Consider the following 23440-nt stretch of genomic DNA (forward strand, 5'->3'; position numbering starts at 1 on the left):
GAAAACTCATTTATACTTACATATGATGTGATGTTTTAGAAATTTGAATAACAGTTAATTCATGTGTGATGTTTCTTTTTTTTTTTTTTTTTTGTGGAACCGGGGATTGAGCTCAGGCCCTTGCGCTTGCCAGGGAAGCGCTTATTCCACTGAGACATCTCCCTGGCCCCTGTGATATGTTTCTTGGTGTATGATAATTGACAGTACTATAAAATGTTTATATTACATTTCTCTTACCTGCTATAAACTGTATAATTTAAAGAAATAATGAGCTAGTTTGTTAAATGAATCCAAGTATTAGCTAAAGAAGAGTTATAAACTAAATGAATAATTGTGTATGTGGGGCCGGCCAAATAACGCAGCAGATTAAAGCATCTGCAAGCAGGGGCAGGGGCCAAGTATCAATCCCTGGGCCTGCCATGCTGGCCCCGCCCCCCTAGGCATGTGGAGACTTTGAGACTGGGTGTGGTGGCATGCATGTGTAATCCCAGCTCTTAGGCTGTAAACAGGCGGATCACTATGAGTCCAATCTAGTAGTGAGACCCTGAACATCCTATAGACCCTTCCCTAAAATAGAAAAAAAAAAATTGTGTATGTGGGGCTTACTGCCAAGAAAAAAAACTAGGAGTTAAATTCACCATTGGGATTCGGTGATGGTGAATAGAAGAGTTGTTAACTAAGAAATTTAACACAAAACCTGTTTGTTTTTGTTTTTTTTTTTGAGATAAGGACTCTATATTTTAATTGTATTGTAGTCTTGGACAATGTAAACATCTCCATGAAGATTACTGTGTGATTCATTATAGCACGGTTTTTCCATTTGATAAATTCTGGGTAAAACCAGTGACTTGTTCCCTATATGCCACCAGTAATTCTTTTAAGAAGCTGTTTTTCTCTTAGCTAACAAATGTATATCTGAGCTAGATTCTTTTTGTAGTCTTTAAATCATTGCTGTATTTTCTTCACAAAACCAGAAGCTTACTATAATTCACAACACTCTTTGATAGTGTGAAGATAACCAGAAAACAAAAACACGCTGGGCATAGTGGCGCATGCTTGTAATGCCAGTGCTCAGGAGCTTGAGGCAGGATATCACCAAAAGTTAAAGGCCAGCCTAAATCAAAGTGAAACCCCATCTCAAGAAAAACTGGGGGGCTGGTGAGATGGCTCAGTGGTCTAAAGCACCTACTTAGAACAAGCTAAGCTAAGCAAAACACAGGGACCGCGGTTCAATCCCCAGCACCACATGCCCGGCAGCCCCGCCCCCTGGTGGGCTGAGCTGGCCACACACACACACACACACACACACACACACACACACAATAAATAAATAAATATTAAAAAAAAAAAAAAGAAAAACTGGAAAAAAGACAATCTTCTGCTTTTGGTTATTCATATTATTATATACAGTATTTGTGAAAAGTTTAAATTCAGGTTTAACAGTTTTACAGCAGAGGGAATTTTTTAAAACAAAAGGACAAAACAGTCTCAATTTGTAAGTCAGTAAAAGGAACAAAAGAGCAAATTTACAATCTGGAGTATGTAGCTCTGGTACTTTTGAAATTAAACATAAAGGACTGGGGAGATAGCTCAGTAAAATAAGCGCAAGGTCCTGACTTCAATTCCCGGTACTGCAAAAAAAAAAAAAAATGTAAAGGCAAGGCCACAAACATGAAAACAAATCATAAAATTTAGGGAGTAAATCTTTTTCCCCGCCCTTACTGGTTCCCAAAAATAGCACTGCCAGTCATAAACTCCAGCAAAGGAATCTGACTTACTCAGAAGAAAACTAAAAATACATGGTTATGCAAGATTATCCTACCACATAGAATGTAGTTGAGAAGTTGTCTATGTTCCTTTCATCCTTTTAGCACACTAAAAGCTTGCAAATAGCTTTTAGTGTGCTACTTACAGTAAGAACAGATAAGTAATCCTTAAGCATTTGAAGAGAGCATGTAGTATAAAGACTCCAAACTTGTAATCATATTTATACTGAAGAACCTCTAAAGCGTTCTTTAGATGTATGTAAAGAAAATATCACAGGGCTGGGGAGATGGCTCAGTAGAATAAGCGCTTGCCTGGCAAGCACAAGGGCCTGAGTTCAACTCCAGTTCCACTAAAAAAGAAAGAAAAACATCACCGAATGTGATAATGGTCATATTGGAGAATGCTTTGTGTTTAAATGCATAGATAATTACTGTGCTCGTTTTATTTTAAAATTTAGGAATACATTCACCAAAGTGATTAACTTTTGGAAACAAAACTAAGGCAAGTTGGGCTGGTGAGATGGCTCAGTGGTCTAAAGCACCTACTCAGAACAAGCTTAGCAAAGCACAGGGACTGCGGTTCAATCCCCCAGCACCACATGCCAGCCAGCCCCGCCCCCTGGTGGGCTGAGCTGGCCACACACACACACACACACACACACACACAAATAAATAAATACTAAGGAAAGTTGATCTGTTTTCTACTCTGTTTTGTCTTTTTGATTTTTTTATTCTTTTATTTTTTATTTTTTTGGAAGGGTCTACAGGGTGTTTAGGGTCTCACTACTAGATTGGACTCGTAGTGATCCGCCTGTTTACAACCTCCCAAGAGCTGGAATTACAGGCATGCACCACCACTCCCAGTCTGCTGACTCAGTGTGCCCCAGGGGTGGGGCCAGCACGGCAGGCCTGGGGATCAAACCCCAGCCCATGCGCCAGCTTGCAGGCACTTTAATCCACCAAGCTATTTGGCCAGCCCTTATTTTGTCTTTTTGAGACAGGGTCTCACTAAACTGTTCAGGCTGGCTTTGAGCTTACTTTGTAGCTCAGGCTAGTCTCGAAGTCACAGCAATCCTCCTGCTTCAGCCTTCGAAGTGCTGGGATTTTATGTTCTTCTAAAATTGCATAGTGTTACACTTAAAATCAGAAAAAATTGTCAGGGATGTACTTCAGTGGAACAAGCCCCTGCCTGAGAAGCGCAGATCCTGAGTACTGTTTCTGGTGCCAAAGACATAAATCAGAAGAAGTGTTCTTGAAAGGGAATGCTTCAGCATAAAAATTCACAAATATAAAATGTCTGGTAATTATTTTTCTGATATTCCATAGTGATTAATTAAGGGCATGCCTTCAATTCATAATTGCAGAGTGAAATCCACATGTCTGAAGAAGCTATACAGGATATCTTGGAACAAACAGAATCAGACCCAGCATTTCAAGCGCTGTTTGATTTGTTTGACTATGGTGAGTTCCCTGGTTTCGTCAAGACAGTTACAACAAAATGGTTTTCCAGTCTCTTCAGTAACTTAACCAGAATGAAGCAGCATTACCTAGAACATTTGAAATAGGTGCCGTTTCATTAAACCAAGCATTTATGGATATTTAAAGGAGTTTTTTATTTTATTACTTTTACTTGAACATCAGCTATAAAAATAGAGAACAACATGGGGATTTTTTGTTTTTTGTTGGCATTCTGGACAATGAAATTTGTTGAGGCCTATTATAAGACATAAACACAATTGAATAATGTACTACACTTGATGTTAGCCAAAAGGCTGAGAAGTAACACACTTGAATGATATAAAAGGAATACAATATAATCGCAATTTATCATAGTCCTATGTTCTAGTACAGTGGTTCTCTAAGTGAGTAGTAGCCGCATTATCTGAGAGTGTGCTAAATATGGGAAATTCCTGGGCCATCTAGAAGATCCTCCTACAGGCTCAGGTTTAAGAACCACGAGTGCTAGTCAGGCCCTATGATGTGCACAGCTGCAGACCAAGGCAGAATTGCTAGAGCTCCAGGTGTGAGTCTAGCCTGGGTGGCATAAGTGAGACTCTTTCAAGAAAGTGTTCTCTGAGGTAGGAGAATCCTTGGGAGTTTGAGACCAGCCTGGGCTACAGAGTGAGTTCAGGGGGCCGGTGAGATAGCTCAGTGGACTAAGTACCTGCTTAGGCAAGCGCAGAGACCAAGAACCCCTCTGGTGGGAAAATCATTCATTCACACTTACAAATGACATACTGGGCCGGCCAAATAGCTCAGCAGATGAAAGCGCCTACAAGCAGGCTCAGGGGCCAGGAGTTCGATCCCAGGGCCTGCTGTGCCAGCCCCACCCCCGGGTGCACTGAGACAGCAATTGAGACAGCATGATGGCGCACACCTGGGTGTGGTGGCGCATGCCTATAATCCCAGCACTTGGTACGCTGTAAACAGGATCACTAGGAGTCCAGTCTAGCAGTGAGACCCTGAACACCCTGCAGACCCTTCCCTAAAAAATAGCAAAAAAAAAAACATAGGTATACATATATATATGACATACTAAACAGCATATTAAGAGCATCCAGCAAGCCATAATTAAAACCAAAGTTTGACATTTGACCACTGTCAAGTAGTAGTCATTCATGCTTGTTTCTGTTTATTTCCCTGTTCTCTTTTTAACAGGTAAAACAAAGAACAGTAAAAATATATCACAAAGCATTTCTAATCAGCATATAGTCTTACCTGAAGAAACAAATCTGGTGGTTAAAAGTACTTTCGAAATACAGGAATCTGGTAAGAATTTGATTTTGTTGTCATTAATAAAAATGTTGGGGGCTGGAGAGATGGCTCAGTGGTCTAAAGCACCTACTTGGAACAAGCTTGGCAAAGCACAGGGACTGCGGTTCGATCCCCCAGCACCACATGCCAGCCAGCCCCGCCCCCTGGTGGGCTGAGCTGGCCACACACACAAAAAAAATAAATAAAATAAATTTAATAAATAAATAAATAAATAAAAATAAAAATGTTAGTAAGGCCAGGCATAGTGCTGCACACCTGTAATCCCAGCATTTGAGAGGATGCGGCAAGAGGATCATTGCAGGTTTGAGACCAACCTTGGCCACATAGTGAGGTCAAAGCCAGCCTGAACTGTGTAGTGAGGCCCTGTCTCAAAAAGGGGGGAGGTTAATTGTGTCAATTAAAAGGCATAAAATACAGGACTGGGGAGATAGCTCAGTAGAATAAGCACCTGCCTGGCAAGTGCAGTGTCCTGAGTTCAATCCCCGGTACTGAAAAAAAATAAATAAAACGGCATAAAATATTGTTTTAATTTGAAGTTCAAATCACTACATGGATCAGTTGTGTATTTCTAGTTTTCTTTCAGTTAAGATTACTTCCAAGTTTTAATACTTTGAATTCTTAGTGCTCTTTGTAATGCTGTGTATAGATCTGTAGGGTTCATATGTAATATCATTCAGCCTAGTGAATTTAGCTTACAGAGCATATCTATTTCATTTTTTTATTTTATTTTTTATTTTTTTTGGCGGAACCGGGGATTGAACTCAGGCCCTTGCGCTTACCAGGGAAGCGCTTATTCCAATGAGCCATCTCCCCAGCCCCATATCTATTTCATTTGTGCAGGGCAAATTATGTAGTATAGTGAGAGATTTGAATTTGAAGATGTGTGATTTTTTTTTTAAGCTGTATCTACTATGTCCACTAAATCACTGTAGTTCTGTCTCTTATAGAGTAAGAGCCCGAGGAGCCATCTCCTAAAAGAAGGGAAGCTAGCAATAAAATAGTTTTGAGAGTTTTGAAATATATGCTAATTTTTATTTATTTATATTCATTCTTTTTTTTTTTGTGGAACCAGGGATTGAACTCAGGCCCATGCACTTGCCAGGCAAGTGCTATATGCAAGTGTTTAAAGAACTTACTCTTGGGGCTGATGAGATGGCTCAGTGGTCTAAAGCACCTATTTAGAACAAGCTTAGCAAAGCACAGGGACTGCGGTTCAATCCCCAGCACCACATGCCTGCCAGCCCTGCCCCCTGGTGGGCTGAGCTGGCCACACACACACATACACATACATACAAAAAATAAAAATTTAAGAATAAAAGAACTTACTCTTACTTTAGTGTAATAGACCAATACAGAAGTACACAATAAAAATTGGCTCAGCTGGGTGTGGTGACATACACCTGTAATCCAACACATAAAAAGCTGAAACAGGAGTCAGTGTGAGGCCATTCAGGGGTACATAGTTCAAGTCACTTCTGAACTATATAGCAGAACATGTCTCAAAAAAGCAAACAAGAAAAAGTATGTGACTGATTGAAATAACAAGCAAGTACTATATCCAAGTAATTACCTCAGAGTTAAAAGAAGAATATTACATTGCCAGAACTATAGAAACCACTTTTGAGTCACAGCTCTGCACCTCCCTGTTCCTTAGAGTTAACTGTTATCCTAGCTTTTCATACTTCTTGCTGACTTTATATAATTTTAGTACCATCTCCATTCCTTGTGTCTGCAACAAAGTTTGTTATGTCATCTTTTCTGCTCACATATTTATTATACCCTGGTCCAATTCTAAAAAGCTGTGTGGCTCTTGATTTTTTACCTCTTTGTTTTCAAAAACTGCTTTGAGCGACCTCAGACTACGTTCCTTCTTCACGTCCTCTCCCGACACCCCAGCTCATCTCCCATTTCTTCTTACACTGCACCCCAGGTGCATTAGCTTCTCACTGCATGTAATGTGTAAAAGACTACACTTCATTTACACTCCACCCTGCACAAGACAAAACTTGAACTATCTTTTCTTATGTGTGTTCACTGCTCCTGACAGCAGTGGTGGTGCACTCCTAGGTACTCAGGAGACTGAAGCAGAAGGACAAGTTTGAGGCCAGCCTGGACAACTTAGCAAGACTTGGTCTCAAAATGAAAGGGTTGTAGCTCAGGGATAGAGCATGTGACTAACGTGCAAGGCCCAGGGTTCAATCCCCTATATCCCATCCTCCTGAACGTATTTACCTCCCCAAAACTTATATGGCCTAAGTGAATTTCTCCTATCCTCCCCAACAATAAGGATTTGAATGGGCTCTATACCCATTTTTGTTTTTTGTTTTTTGTTTTTTTGGTTTTTTTTTCGCAACTGGGGATTGAACTCAGGCCCTTGTGCTTGCCAGGGAAGCATTTATTCTACTGAGCCATCTCCCTGGCCCCTCTATACCCATTTTTATCAGGGTCACAGCTTTTATAGTGTTTGGTATACATTTTTATGGGTTTTCCCTATTTTTTCTCATACTTGTTCAAGTTGGTGTTTTCTGCCCTAAACTGAATACTTTATCAATGCTGTTTTGTTTTCTAAAATGCCCTTTCCTCTTAACTCTATCCATAATTTTCTATTATTTTTCAAGATCACTTCATTATCTTTTTTTTTTTTTTTTTTTTTTTTTCGGGGATTGAACTCAGGCCCTCGTGCTTGCCAGGCAAGCGCTTATTCTGTTGAGTTATCTCCCCGGCCCCATATCTTCTTGTAACATTTTTTCCTATTCAATAAATAGAAAGGGGTTCCTTTTATTCCTATTGTTTTCAACATTTGATGTAACTTTGTATCTTATGTCTGCTTCCCTAACTATACTAACCTCTGCCAGATCAGGGAATGGGGCCAGGCATAGTAGTGCACATTTGTAATCCCTGCACTTGGGAGCTTGAGGCAGGAGGATCACTGAGAGTTTGAGGCTGGTATAGTAAAACTCTCTCTCAAAAAGGAAAAAAAATAAAAATAAAAAGCAGGTAATGGATCAGTTATCTTTGTATTCTAGTACTATGAATGTGTGGTTGGTCTTCACTAAGTGTGTGTTGAATGTTAAACAATATGTAAAGCTCAAATACTGATGATGTAAAATGTAGGGATCCATTGGTCTCTCATTGCGGTCCATTTTTTGCCCCTGAGCAGCAGGGATGAGGAAAAATAGACATGAAGGTAAGAACTGGGTTAAATGGTGGCTCCTCCCCAGTAAGGGCCTTTATACCTTTACAAAGCTGCAAGACATGAGGTTGCCTAGCGACTGATAGCCTACAGTATCCAGGCAGGATATTTTCCTCAAGACTTGGAAGTAGTTTGACTGCTTTAGGCAGTGAACCTTTATCCTGCCCTCTAACATATCATCAATTTCAGCTTTAGTAAAAAAAAAAAAAATCACCTACTGCTACCACTAGTAGTTGGAGCCAATTTTTGTATTACTCACTAGTAAATAGCAGATGTTCTTGAACTGCTATGCTTTTCCTTCATTGTGTTGTCTATTGTTGTTTTGTATTTAGTGCAGAGTCTCACTACACAGATCAGACTCGTGATCTTCCTGTTTTCAGCCTCCCAACCTCTGGGATTACAGGCGTGTGCCACCATGCCCAGTCTCCATGTCGTCTGTTTTCTGAGAATTGAATGTTGTTTGAGAAGACATCAGTTATTAGAAAAGTTGTCATAGGTTTTTTGTGGTTTTGTTTTTTTTTTTTAATGTATTTGGTTATTGCAGGGTCTTACCACGTGCAGCTCAAACTCGTGGTGATCCTCCTGCTTTCAGCCTCCCCAGCCCTGGGATTACAGGTGTGCACCACCATGTCTCCACTCTGTGGCTGGCTGAGCCCGCCCGGGGGGCAGGGCTGGCACAGCATGTGGTACCAGGGATTAAACCATGGTCCCTGCACTTGCCTAAGGAGGTGGTTAGTCAGCTGAGCTATCTTGCCAGCCCCCCATACAGATGGTTCTGATACACAGAGAATGGGCAGTACAGTGTGTTAAACCTCTACTTACTGTTATGCTGAAACTTTGGATTTCATTGATAAAATAGGTTTTATAGTACAGTTGACTGCTTCAAAAAATAAACATATGTATAAAACATTATATATATAAATATATACATATGTGTCTTTGCACAATTCTGATATTTTACAGATGGTCAATCTGGTCAGCCTACTTGTACATCCTATCAAAATGAAGATGCACTAAATGTTTTAAAGAATGACAGCAACCATGAAGTACTTAGACAGCAAGCCCAGGAAGATTTTTTCCACATAGACTCTGACATGCAGAAAAAGTCTATTAAAACAGGAACACCTACAGAACAGAAATGTAACCTTGATATTACCTTTGAGTCTGTGCCTAATTTGAATGACTTTAACCAAAGAGGAAATTCTCATGCTGAATGTAATCAGCATTGTACCGAACTGTACACCAGTCAGATCCCTTCGGAAATTGACAGACCCATGGAGGTTGAAAAAAATTCTTTGTCTCCAAATGTGCCGGCTGAGCCTCCATTACAGCCTGATCAGTCTGACGTACCGGTAACTTCATTTATTACACTTGGTGGTGAAATGGACAATGAAAACTTAATTATCTCTGGGAAAAGTTCTCAACTTTTGTCTCAAAATACTACACTGACTGGAAAGCCATCTAAAAATAGTCAGTTTTGTGAAAGTCTTAACAATGCAGTGAGACTTAAAACTAATTTCCCTAGTTCCAAATCACCAGAGTCTAGTGAAAATCACAAGAGTAAAATTGAAATGAATAATGTACTACCAGTTGTGTCACAGCTGTCAGGTTGCCAGGATAATTCTTCACTTCAAAGTAAAGTATTACCTGTGTCTGTTGAAAGTTCAGCTCTACAGGTTTCTGAACAGCAAATAGAAATTCGTCTTGAAGATTCAATCGCTTCAATTAAACAACCATATGATTCTACAGCTGTTGAACTAAGTCATACAGAAAATGAGACTGAGTCGTGCAAGTCTGACAAAGCAAGTTTGGATTCCGAGGAGCCTTCATCTTTCGTAAAAGGAGAAGACAACATTTTCCTTTTAGGTAGAACGGATACCTGCGGGGAGGTTGCATTGATACCTCCAGGAGGCAACGCTATAAAAAGTGGTTGCTCTCTTCCTTCAGAACCTGGTGGTTCTTCCATGGGAAAGTCTCATTCTGAGTCCCAAAATCCTGATGAGAAACCGTCTAGTGACAACTCAGCAGACATGGATGCATCCAATATTGTCTCACTTAAAATTATCATTAGTGATGATCCATTTGTTTCCTCGGATACGGAACTTACCAGCGCTGTATCTAGTATCAGTGGAGAAAACTTGCCAACTATCATTTTATCTTCTCCTGCTAAATCATCTGCCAAAAATGCAGAATTAGCTAAAGGCCTGTCTTCAGAAGACACTGCAGGTTCCGTTTTATCTGCTGAAGTGGGGGATTCAGCCTCAGTGGAGCAGAGCCTTTTGACACTCAAACCTGAGGACTCTGCAGTGAGTAACACTCAGAGTGAAGACGGCACTGCTTTTGCAACCAGTGTCACACCATGTGTTTCCAAGGAAGGAGGATTCATACAGTTGATGCCAGCCACAAGTGCAGCTTTTGGCAACTCCAGTAACATTCTCATTGCTACCTGTGTGACTGATCCAACAGCCTTGGGGACAACTGTCACTCAGTCTAATGTTGTGGTGTTGCCTGGAAATTCTGCACCTATACCCACACAACCCCCTCCACCAAAGCTACAGACACCACCAAGATCCAACAGTGTATTTGCTGTCAACCAAGCAGTGTCACCAAACTTTTCACAAGGTAACTTTAAGAACTTATTTAAACCTGTAATCCTAGCACTTGGGAGGCTAAGGCAGGAGGATCTTGAGTTTGAGGCCAGTCTAGGGTACATAGTGAGACCCTGTCTCCAAAACAAAGTGTAGATAAGGGGTATGATGTAACTATGGTGGAGTACTTGCCTACACTATGCAAGGCCATGAACTTCATCCCCAGTGCTGCAAAAGGAAAAAGCAGTTGGGATCTTGTGGAAATTCATTTCCCTTGTTTATGAAGTTGTTGGCTGGGAGATTTAATATATATATTATGAGAAAATACACTTAAAGTTGTAATTATGCTTCCTTCTTGTACTAGCTTAATTCAGTTAAATCCTCTATGAAGCTTTTTTTCCCTGTTACTCCTCAAGTATGTGCTAATAAGCTCCTGAAAGAGATAAAAAAAAAAAAAAAAAGATAAGAAAAACTGATCATTCACATAGCTGTACCTATCAAAATCTAAATATTATGGGAGATTTTAAAATACTTATTGTGCTTGTAGATTTTAAGGACTTTGTCATCTATTTAGAGAGCCCTTCAAAAACACTTCTTCATCCATAAAATCTAAGTTTTCAGTGCCTTCTGTCTTAATAGAATTCCTGCTTCAGACTCCTTTGTTTAGAAGGTGATCTTGTGGCATTTTATTATGTGCAGTTTCACAGCAGCAATTGAAATGCCCATTCCATTAGTCCTTGAGCATACACACCTCAGAATGAAGCTTGCAGCATACTCATCTACATTTTTATATATACTGTTCCTTTCCCCTGCCCACCTTTTTACATTATAAGCATACATGAAAATCTGAGTAAGCCAGCAATGTAGTTCAGTCGTATGGCACCTGCCAAGGTCCCGAGTTCAATTCCCAGTACATAATAAATAATATCTCTCATAGATGAAAAAGTTTTTAAAAATAAAAGCTGATTAAACATTGACAGTCATGTATTAAACTTGGTGAGTCTGTTTCAAGTGCTGTTTTGATGAGTTAAAGGAGAGGTCAGGATTGGTACAAATATGGAGCTTAGGCTAGCACTCAGAGAAATAAGTAGGATTTGGAGAGAAAAGCAGTCCTCCCAGCCAAGGGAACCAGCAGAAGCATACATGGGTATTTGAAGAGACCACAGTAAGCGAGCCTAAAAGTAGAGAGACCGCCTAACAGGGATAGTTAGTGAGTTTATTCAGAAAAAGTTCATTTGCAGGACAGGACTACAATGCGACTGGTTGACTTGTAAGGACCTTGGAACCATTCTCATTTCTCCTCACTGAGTTTTGCTTGTTCAGTGCCCTTTTGGAGCAGTGCCATTGAGACATAAAACAGGGTTGTGATCAGGGTCTTGGGCTATCCTCATGCAGTTAGGGTCCTTTCTGTTAAAGTGTTCATATTCAAGTTCCTTTATTCTTTCACAGGAATCAAGCTATAATTGTAATCTCCTAGCTATGGAGCACTTACTCATGATGCTTTCCTTTAGCTAAATTCCTTAACACTGTAACATTCAGATAGACTTTCTCTTGGCTGCACTACTGTTCTTAAATCAGTATTTTTTAAAGGAAAGTAGACTGGGGCTGGGGAGATAGCTCAGTGACTTAAGTGCTTTCCTGGCAAGCACAAGGTCTTGAGTTCAATCCCCTGTACCAAAAAATAAATGCATAAATAAAAAATTAAAAATAAAAGGAAAGTAGATTATAAAGGTCTTTCATAGAGTTTATTTCAGAATATTAATTAAATGTTTTATGCCGGAAGATTTGAGGAAAATATCTTACTTTAATGTGCATGGTTTTTCAGGTTCTGCCATTATAATTACTTCTCCGGTCCAGCCTGTGCTCCAGGGGATGGTGGGCATGGTCCCAGTGTCTGTGGTGGGACAGAGTGGAAGTACCTTTTCTGCACCTCCTCAGCAGGTACGATTTAAAAGCTGAGAGTGGTACGCTGAAGGTTTGCTGACAGTAATGAATGGCTGCTTCTCTTCCAGGTCCTCCACATGCCATTAGCAGCACCTGTGTGCAATAGAAGTATCCCGCAGTACCCCGCTCCTCCAAAATCTCAGAAGGCTCAGGGGCTGAGGAACAAGGCTTGCATAGGTACCGCTTCCCTAAGTTATTGATGTCAGCTTATGTCTCTGTTCATTTGTCCTCAGCAACACGTGATTATCTTCCTTTTGAATGCTTAGCTATTCCTAAAGATTGATTGTCTTACCTTAGCCTGAAGTATTGCAGAATAGATGTCACAAGGCAGCCAGTTCTATTACTGAACAGTTTTGCTTCTGTTTTTATTTGTTGACTCTTCATTTTTGCCTGTTTGGTCTTGTGCCTTCTTTGGCGTTCCTCAGGCTAGTGTGCTGCCTCTTTTCCTAAATGCTTAAAGTGTTTGATAAATGGCTCTCAGTATATTTGTATGAGAATTTAGAGTAATACATCTCAAATTTTAGTATGCATACGTACTACCTGAGGATTTTGTAAAGTGCAAATGCTAACTTAATAGGTGTGGCTTGGTGCCTAAAGTTCCATATTTCTAAAAAGCTTAGGTGAGGCCAGTACTCCTGTTACAGAGCACACTTCCATAGAGTAGCTGTGGCTTTAGTTTTGTTCTCCAGTCAGTGGCCCAGCTATCTACCATGTCAAAAGCTCAGGAGTCACTCTTTTTTTTTTTTTTTTTTTTTTTTTTTTTTTTTAAATTTTTTTTATTTATGTGTGTGTGTGTGTGTGTGTGTGTGTGTGGCCAGCTCAGCCCACCAGGGGGAGGGGCGGGCTGGCATGTGGTGCTGGGGGATTGAACTGCGGTCCCTGTGCTTTGCTAAGCTTGTTCTAAGTAGGTGCTTTAGACCACTGAGCCATCTCACCAGCCCCTCAGGAGTCACTCTTAACACACATTTCATTAGTACTAATACTTATTTTCAACTAAGTTATGTCAGTGTTGTCCTAATCTAGTCCCACTTCTTTGTTGTCTCTGTTTACTTGTTGCTAGCTGAATGCCTTTTTCCCTCTCATACACATATGTGTGTTGCTTCCTGCCCACACACTGGGAAGTACCTGCCCACAGGATAAAATTGAAATTCCGGGGGCTGAGTAACACACACCTTGTCATCCGCCCACTTCTCAGCTCCTCCCAGTGGCCAGCGTGGACTCTGTCAGTACTTGCTGCTCCTCTTATCCATGGTGGTCTTCACTTACCCTTTTACTCCTCCTGTGTCTTCTCAGAATTCTCTTTTCTCCTTCAGCTGTCACCCTTGATCTTGTTTTCATCTTTCAAACATAAAGGTAGCTTTATCCGAAGGTGCTACTTTTACCAATCTGTGTCAGAGGTGGTTATCCTATTTGTTTTTCTTTAAATCTTATTTTTGCTACAGCACTTACCAGATTACGTTGTGAATGTTTGTCTTTACTAGTCAAGTGTTTTAAGGACAGTGATACACAGAACTTCACTAAATGTTACGATCAGCTCAGTTTATCATTATGATGAAGGTTATTCATCTGGTAATTGGGATTTAAGTTGTATTTTGATTTACTTACACCCTGTTGAACTTTGTCTCATTGTAGCATCTCTGTATTATTTTTCTGTTCCTTCTCTTACCTTTTTTTTTCCTTTTAAAGACCATTGGAAATATATCATTTGCATAAACTTATGAATGGACTTGTAAGGTATTTCCACAGTTTTTATAGTGACATGATGAACACTTGTAGATGGTACCTTTGTAGGCCTGTACAAATATGTTTAGGGTATACACCCAGGATTAGATTCTTTTTTTCTTTTTTCAGCGTTGACTACATTTTTCTGAATCAGAGAATTCACTCTTTCATTATTTTCTTTACCCATAACATTACCAGTGCTCAATACCATGTAATATTTATTTAATTTTTGCCAGTGTGATGGTGTAAAATGGTACAGGAGTGTCTTACTTCATTTTGCATTATTATAATCACTAGTAAGGTTCAGAATCATCTCTTACAGATGAACTATTTTCCTTTCTATGAGTTGCTTCTTCATATCCTTTTCTGTTGAGGAATTTTTTTTTATAACCTTATCACAAATGTCTTCTCAGTGTTACGCTTATTTTTTATGCCATTACAGACTTAATGCAGAAATACAGAAAAATTGGTGTAAGTTCCATGTCTTTATGATAAGTTCTTAAAGACTATTCTATGGTAAATGTTCACTGAAGTTGGGAACAAAACAAGGCTACTCATTCTCAACTTCTATATAGATACAAGAATCCAGTCCTTCCAGCACCAATAAAGTAGTATTAATCCATTTTTTTCCTAGTGACAGCTGATCTTACCTTCACCATATGCAAATTATCATATATCTGTGGTCCAGAAAATAGGTATGAAAATTTGAATAAATTTGAGTAAATTATTATGGCAAATGGTGTGATTTTTACACAGTAAGCCTCAGGGAATTAATAGAAAACTGATTAGGACTGGTAAAAATTAAACAAGGTTGCCAGGCATGATTACTTTACTAAAATTTCTATGCCAGCAATAAAGTTAGTAAATGTAATAGAAAACAAGGTATCGTTTACAATGACCACAAAAATCATAAACGGCAAAGGAGATACCCTAACCAAAAATGTTAGAAAAAGAATTTTAAATCTCTACAGGGATCTATAGGAAGTTCTAAATAAATAGGAAATGCCACGTTTGTGACTTGAAGATTTAACCCTATAAAGATATCAGCTCCCAGTTGATATTCTATACAATTCCAGTTTAAAAGATTTTTTTTCCCCTTGGACTCAGTAATGATCCTCCTGTTTTCAGTCTCCCCAGCGCTGGGATTACAGGCGTGCACCACCACGCCTGCTTTCAGTAGCGAGTGCAGCACACCTGGGTTCTGGGGCCGGCATGTCATGTGGTGCCAGGGATCAAATCGAATCTGTTGAGCTGTCTCACCCGCGCAAGTAAAAGATTTTGCGGATTGGCAAAACTGGTGGTTAAATTTATAAGGAAGAATAAATCTATGGTTAGCTAAGAAGAGCAGAGCACAAACTTTACCCAGCCAATACTGAAACATAGTCACACCAGAGTAATTTCAAACAAATAGAACAAAATATTTGAGGAAGAAATGGTGCAGTATGTGATAAAGGTAAAAGGAGAGGAGGCACTATGTACCAAGTAACAGCTTGTTTCAGGACCTGATGACTGTAGCAGATGGTTTGCAGATTCCTCTGCCTTAAGTTTCTTCCGTAGAGCACATGACTACACTACCATGGGTGAGGCCTTGGGTTCAATCCCCAGCACTTGTACAAAGAGGTAAAACAACAAAGTGGTATCATTTCTTATCATTTAAAATGATTTCTCACTTAGCTGTCACTTGGCAAGCATTTTAAATATTTAAATCCTTCCCATTCCTCTTTCAAATGGTTTTGAGATTTGCACATCTCTAATCTCATATGTCTAATCCCTGCCTTCTCAGTTTTAGCTGGTGATTTGATCTTCTATCCTATCAGTAGTAAACTTCCTTTCTAATCATTTCCATCTGGTATGTAGGGGTCGGGGAAATGGCTCAGTGGAATAAACGCTTCCCTGGCAAGCGCAAGGGCCTGAGTTCAGTCTCTGGTTCCACAAAAAAAAAAAAAAAACTTCCCAGATCTGGTATGTATCTGTTCTATTTCCAATGTCATTCTTCTCTTTTCTCATCTCTTGTAAAAGAAGAATCCTTTCTCATTCTCTCAAAGGTTATACAGGCTGTGTTCATGATTGTATCTGCTCCTGTACATCCTTCAGGAGCAGATATCCTTTTCTTACATACTTTTCTTTTTTGGCTTTTTCCCTCTCTGGTTGTGTGTAAACTTGCATGTTTATCCCTCCTGCCATCTGTACCTTATTCCCCAACACCTCTTTATTTCCTAGTCCTTATTCAAATTACTGTATTGTCTTCTGTTTCTTACTGAAACTTTTTTTTTTAATGTATGTGGTTGTTACAAGGTCTCACAGTGCAGCTTGGACTCATGGTGATCCTCCTGCCTTCAGCCTCCCCAGCGCTGGGATTTCAGGCATGCGCCACTATGCCCAGACTCTGGCTGGCTCAGCCCACCCTCAGGGTGCCGGGGAACAAACTGCAGTCCCTGCGCTTGCCTACGCAGGCACTTTAGTCTGCTGAGCTATCTCACTGATCTCTACTGAAACTGTTTATGCCAATCTGATACTGCCATGTGCTTTGGACTTCCATTTTTACTTTCATTTCTTTGGTTGGCACTACTTCCTTTGTTGATATTATTAGGTATTTCCCTTGGTGATTTTTATAACACAATCTTTAAATTGTATGTATCTAAGTCCTTGCTTGCCACTTCACTGACCCGCCCTGCCTCCCCCATGCATAGTTAATATTACCTTTACCTTCATGTACATGTGAATGCCCATTTTTTTTCTGGAAGACCTATGGAGTATTTAGAACTATCTTACAAGAATTCTTGCTTTCAGTTATCTCTCTTCTCTGTTCTGTCTTTCCTATTGTTGTAAGACTGATCTTCCCAAAACATACATGTATTCATGCATCTTCCCCATATATAACTCTTAGATAGTCAGAGATCACAAGTGACCATAATGCACAAGGTCATTCGTGATCTCATCTCTCTTACCCTTTCTACTTTTTGTATCATGCTGCTTCCCCATGTGAACCTGTGGAACTTAAAATGAAAAATCCAAGCATTTAAATGTGGTCGTTCAGGGGCTGGAAGTTTGGCTCAGCAGTAGAATGCTTGCCTAGCAAGCTGGAAGCCCTGGGTTCATTCCTTGGCACCAAAAACTAAAAATAAACCTCACCTTAAAAAAAAAAGTCAACCAAAAAAATAGTGAAATCAAAAGGACCAAAAACAAAAAAGGCAAATATGGCCATTCAAAAGACATTCATCAGGGTCAGGGATATAGCTCAGTGGCACAGCGCCTGCCTGGCAGGCACAAGGCCCTGAGTTCAATTCCTGGTAGGAAAAAACAAAGGACAGCTTAAAGCATTAAATTTGAGCTGGGAAAGTAGTTCTTGCCTGTAATCCCAGCGCTTGAGAGACTGAAGCCATTGGGAGTTCAAGGCCAACCTGAACCACATAGCAAGGCTTTAGCCCCAAAAACTTAAGAAGTAGAGATAAATTTTTATTTTTTATTTTTTTCCATAGTTTAATTGATAAATAGCAATGAAAATTTTTAAAAGAACTTTTATTTGCTTTAGTGACTTAGTCTTGGAAGCATGGTAGTTATATGGGTAAATTTTTAAATAGCTGTCTTGATGTAAGTGCAGTTGGCCCCTTTCTGAGCATGTTCAGCATCCAGATTCAACCTCCACAAGTAGAAAACTTTAATGGGACACTAGGAATGGCAATCCATGCCTGTAATCCCAGCATTGAAAAGCTGAGGCAGGAGAACCATAAATTCAAAGCCAGCCCGGGTTGCATGGCAAGTCTGAGGCCAATCTGAGCTGCATAATGAGACTTTTTCAAAAAAGTGAAAAGAAAACTTTCAGGGAGAAATGTTGTATCTGTGCTAAAAACATATAGACCTTTCTAGTCTTCGTTCCCTAAACTGTTTATGTGCATTTACATTTTAAATAACCTACAGATATGTGCCTAATTTACAACCTATAAGCCATTACCCTTAAAAAAAAGAAAGAAAGAAAACAAACTTACAACAAACACAGAAAAGCATCTGTAAATTTTGGTATCCATAAGAGCCCTAAAATCATTCCCTCTCTGATGCCTGACTATAGTGCAGACTGAAATTCTGTTTACCTGCATTTGAAGTAAATAATTTGCCTCCCTATCTAGATTTCCTCTGTAGAATAGATGGATGGCAGTTTTGTATATATTGCAAAATGCTTCTTAAAAAATTAGTATATGGAAGTGCTTTGAAACGTTTTTCTTACACTATGTAATATTGTCATATGTTATATCCTTAATTTCAGGAAAGCAGGTCAGTAAACTGGCAGATTCATCAAGTCATTCAGTTGGATGTCTTGCGCAAAGGTGAGTATCAAGTAGTTTCTGTGGATGATTATTTGAATGCTCAGATTAAAAGCAAATGGATTTCTTTATGTTGCTACGTACATTTCCCCCCCACTCCCCAGAAATGAAGCTCCTGACAAGAATATGGCCACAGGAGTTGAGAAAAAAATGGAAGAGATCACAAGTTCCTTCACTGGAGAGAGCATAGTTCCAGCTAACAAACCATTTGAAAGCCATAGACGTGTGCTGTGTTTTGATAGCACTTCTTCGGTGGCAAACACACAGGGATCAGGCCATAAGGTGGTATCCCAAGGTAGAGAAAGGCATGACGTTTCTGCTTCTCATCTTGACTCACCCACGGTGTCGTCCATGTTAAAACCCCCTTCTAATGCCACCAAAAAAGAGAGAGAGAAAACACCTATTCCCAAGATTTTATCTAAATCAGAAAGTGCTACTAGTCGGCATACCACCATAAAAGAAAGTCAATCAGATAAGAAAGTTTCACCAACAGAAATAGTGTTTGAATCCTTCCATAAAGCAACGGCTAATAAGGAAAATGAATTATGCAGTGATATGGAAAGGCAGAGAAATTCAGATCCTTCAAGATTGTCTACTGGGCAGCAAAATGGGAGTTTACGAAGTGAGAAAGCAGCATCTTCACTACAGGAATTGACCAAAAAACAAGCTGCATCTTCAAACAGTAAAAATGTTATTTCAGTAGGTGCAGCTATGAAGGACCTAAAGCAAGAGCAAACGAAGTCTACCAACTGTTTGAGTGCCACAGAAATATTACACGACGTGCAGCTGCATAGCCCAGTAAGTAGACTTGCCGAGGGTGATTTGCCTGTTCCCCGGACACCTGGCTCAGGAGCAGGGGAAAAACAGAGAGAAGAAGCTGCGGATGTCATCAAGGCTCCTTCAAATAGGCGTTTTGGTGACGACAGTAGCGCACCCAAAGTAATGATCCCTCCTATCACTCCAGACTTGCCTGCCTGCAGCCCTGCCAGTGAGACAGGCAGTGAGAATAGTGTCAGCATGGCTGCCCACACGCTCATGATCCTCTCCAGAGCAGCCATTTCCAGGACTGCTTCCACAACTCCGCTAAAAGACAACACACAGCAATTTAGAACATCTTCAAGGAGTACCACGAAAAAAAGGAAAATCGAAGAGTTAGATGAGCGTGAACGGAACTCCCGCACTTCTAGTAAAAGTCTTGCAAATTCATCAATACCAATGAAAAAGAAGAAAATTAAGGCAAGTTTAAGTTTTAATTTCAAAACTCTACCTTTTCTTTGCTTCAGTGCTCAGAAAATTCAGTTTTTGCCACAACCTGATTGAACTGTTTTGATTGATAAAATGCATGTAATAGCAGTGTTCCTTAGTCATTGTGGTACTTAGAAGTTGTGTATCCCAGCTCTCAAGAGGCTGAGGCAGGAGGATTGCTGTGAGTTCAAGGCTGAGATAAACTATACAGTGGGACCCTGTTTCAGAGAAAGTCATGTAGATTAAATAGCATTTTAAAGCAATTGCTGAGGCATTTCCCTGTAACATCTTGCTTGGGAAAGGCGAATGTTTGTCATGGTAGGACACAGGTTTTATTTTGTGAGAACACCAAAATAAATGAAAGATTGGGAAACCACTATTCAGTCAGTTGAAGCAAGCACAGTGGTGCCTCAATTTATAAATAATTTGGTTTGCAAACAGAAGCATTTGGAAAATTTTTTTCTTTGCAAACTGCCTTGGGTAATAAACAACCGTGGCCATCTTTCCCACTCGCTCTCATTTCAGACATCCTTATCCTGTCATTATCACTTTGCTCTTTACATGTAGCACTTCTGGAAGTTCCCTTTCACGGATGGCTAATTACACGATTGTTGGAGAAGCAGTGTACCTGTGTGAATTTCCCATGTGTACATTCTGACACTGCCACTGACCATGGTGAAACCTGGCTTCTCTGATTATTAGTCTCATCAATTTGTGTGATGTTGCCACATGTTCTCTTGTGGCTTTGGGAACTACATGCAGTGTATGGAAAACACCTGATATATATTTAATGTGTGCAACTTGCTAAGTGCCTGCTGCTCTATCTTCATAAAGCTTTCTGAGGCTTACAGTTTGTAGTAGCAGTCACTGTATATGAGCATTCTGTCTTGTATCATTCAGCAGCACTGTTAGACCCTGGACTTGTATAATGCTTTTTACCCTAGACTAATGCTTAAGTACCATTAAAATACAGAATTATGTTCAAAAAACATGGTGAAATTTTTGTTTTTAATTTATTAAAAGGAAAAGACACATTGCTATTAATTCACCTCAAAATTCCCTCATTTCAGACATACTTATCCTATCATCTGGCCATTTTTATGTAGTGTTCTGCTGTTATGGCCGCCTGAGTGGGCTGAATCAGTTCACAATGTTTACTTTCATGGTCATCTTGTCTGTGGGGCAAACCAGAAGTCACACATGCCAGGTCCAGTGATTAAAGTGGGTGAGGACACACAAGCACACTGTAATGTCTTTGCGAGCCTGCCTTCCTACTGGATGACGCTTGGCAGCAGCCTTCACTGTGTTCTTCACTGTATTCAAACTTAAGGACAGGAAGGAAAACTTCCAGAGGAGCTTCAAGAAGTGCAAGAAAGATGGGATAAGTGTGCTCAAAAGGGGGGGTTATTTTTAGAGGAATTAATGGCAATGGGTGTTTTACTGTAATTTTTTTAACATTCTGTTTTGGCAACACTTCATATGTAAATTCTGGGTTTATAAAACATCTCTGCTTCTATAGAACTAAAATTCTAAAAGATTAAAAAAAATTGGCAATTTTGGTAGCATATGGAAGAACCCAATATTGTGCTCTAGGTGTCTTACTTCATGAGAAAACCAGCCTTGTTTATTTTTCCTTGTTTCTTTTTTTCTCCCCACAGAAAAAGAAGCTACCTGGTTCATTTCCAGCAGGAATGGATGTGGACAAATTTTTATTATCATTACATTATGATGAGTAAGCATTTTAAACACAAGAACCTTGGTTGTTTCAATCTTGTATCCCTTAAACTATGGGTGTGGGGAATAGGATATTGACAGAAATTGAAAACATGACCTGCACTTTCCATTGTACTGAAGTTTCACTTTATACTTAATCATGCTGTTTATGAAGCAGCACCCTAGTTTGTAAATAGACTTGATATATTTCTATTTTGGGAAAAAAAATTAGCAGAAATGTAAGTAAAGCCAGTCTGCAAAAACTGTACAGCTTTGACAATTGCATATTGTAAATACTGTGTAAATCTTGTGAAAATAGAGGTTAAATCACCTAATGTTCTTACACTGAGTTTTTCGACTTACGATGCTCGAGGTTTATTCATCCGGAATAGTGTCTCATTTCTTTTGAAGGAAACTGTTCCTTATCCTTATAAATTACCTTCAGCCATTGTTTAAAAAGATATTTAAATATATAGCCACTAAGTACAAAAAATGAAAACTACCTCAGCTGGTAGTAATCAATAGTTTGATGGATTTTTTCTCCCTAGACTCAGTACTTTACCGCCCTTTCTTGTAGTTGCAGTATAAACTATATTCTTAAAATGTTACAATTTATTTCATGTGGTCATTCTGTTCTCTTTGTTATAAAGAGGATTTTGTAAGCCATTTATTGAGTGTTCTGATTCTTCCCTTACATCTTTTACAGAACATTAAGTGGTAGACTCTTGAGCCATACAAAACTGAGTTACAAAGTAGTTGCGATTTCTCAGTATATATAAACTTTGCCCTAAGCACTAGGGATGTAACGAATTGCACTAATTCTTCATACAGTAGTGAGTGATGCACATTTAATTTAAACCTTGTATTTTAAGTTAAAGCTTGTGTGAATTATCTTCTGGTGTCCTGAAAGTCATGTCCATCAAAAGATGTAAAAAGAGAAATCATAGTGTTATATTTTAGTTTCTTCTAACATGGGGTGTGTTATATGACGGTATCCACACTGTGTGTCCCTTAAAGTGTTCTACACAGATGCTCTCGAGAGGCCCTTCGGGGGGAGAGAGAGGTGCCTTCTCCGTACTGAACTCACTTAACAGCAGTCAAGTTGAAGAACCGGTTTAAACTTTTAAATAACGAATTATAATTAATACCTGACCAATTGTGCCTAGATATTAAAGTATGCTTAAGTGCTTTCTGTTTAAATGTGCGTACATTAGGATTTTTTTACACAGGTGTATATTTTGTTGAAAGTCACTTTCTTCAACCATTTTTTGTACTGGGTCTTTAAAATAATAAATCCATCCTATTCTAATACAAGTGTTCAATGTAGAAATGATTTCTTCATTGCTAAACTGTGCTGCAGAAATTTTGGGTTATAAGAAATTTTTATGATGTGACGGTGGTCTCTAACTATGCAGTTAATATTTACTTGATACTGTACTACAGTTAGATTCGAATAAATATTTTCGTTAACTTTGGAACTTTAACAAGGCAGGAGCCACTACATCTAGTCAATTGTAGTTAGAGTTTTGTGTTTCAGAGCTAAATCATAGTCCTCATTTTGTCCTAAAAATCTAAGTGTCCTACACATTACCTGGTAACCTGGTTTAACAGCCGGATGTTGAGTGACTGCATCTTGGAGTTAAAATATACCACAGGCAGTATATTTCAGGGGCACATTGCTCCACATTCTGCACCGCCCCATCTCGATACTGAGGGTGTGTGGGGAGCCCTGTGCATGCAGGGTCAGCCCTCTGCCACTGAGCTGCATCCCCTGCTTTGCCGGCCTTCAGTTCTTATCAGGCCTTGTTGAAGTTGTGTGTCAGGTTGTGACTTTGTGATTATACCTCTGCGAAAGCTTGTTTTGTTTGCTGTTGATTTATTTTGGTTGATTATTTTCGAGGCAGGGCCTGTATGGTCTTGAGCTCGCTAGGTAACCCAGGCTGGCTTCAGACTCAAGGTGATCCTCCCACCTCCGCCTCCCAAGTGCTGGGATTGTAGGCTGTACCACCAACACCTGGCTGAGTTATGTTTTAGAAATACAATTTATTCTGAATTATGAAATTCATATAACCTCCGTGGTTTACAATCAAGAAGTTGGACCTGCATTATATTTATACATACATACACTATTTACTTTGTTATATAGAATATGCAAAAAAAAAATGTGTCATGATT

At 39.5% G+C, this 23440-nt stretch overlaps 1 protein-coding gene across 1 annotated transcript in view; it reads left to right on the top strand.

The window, feature by feature from the left end:
- Nucleotides 1-22630, top strand: part of LOC101574711 (protein NPAT) — a 50343-nt gene extending 27713 nt beyond the window's left edge. Inside the window, exons 11-18 of the mRNA XM_023709500.1 lie at nucleotides 3131-3227; nucleotides 4425-4535; nucleotides 8698-10356; nucleotides 12148-12263; nucleotides 12335-12443; nucleotides 18250-18310; nucleotides 18412-19543; nucleotides 21211-22630. Coding sequence (XP_023565268.1) covers nucleotides 3131-3227; nucleotides 4425-4535; nucleotides 8698-10356; nucleotides 12148-12263; nucleotides 12335-12443; nucleotides 18250-18310; nucleotides 18412-19543; nucleotides 21211-21288 — 3363 coding nt within the window. The 3' untranslated portion in view covers nucleotides 21289-22630. The remainder of the gene's footprint in view (nucleotides 1-3130; nucleotides 3228-4424; nucleotides 4536-8697; nucleotides 10357-12147; nucleotides 12264-12334; nucleotides 12444-18249; nucleotides 18311-18411; nucleotides 19544-21210) is intronic.
- Nucleotides 22631-23440: the final 810 nt, after the last annotated feature.

This window comes from Octodon degus, unplaced genomic scaffold (genome assembly GCF_000260255.1).
Source record: "Octodon degus isolate 3935 unplaced genomic scaffold, OctDeg1.0 scaffold00012, whole genome shotgun sequence".
NCBI lineage: Eukaryota > Metazoa > Chordata > Mammalia > Rodentia > Octodontidae > Octodon > Octodon degus.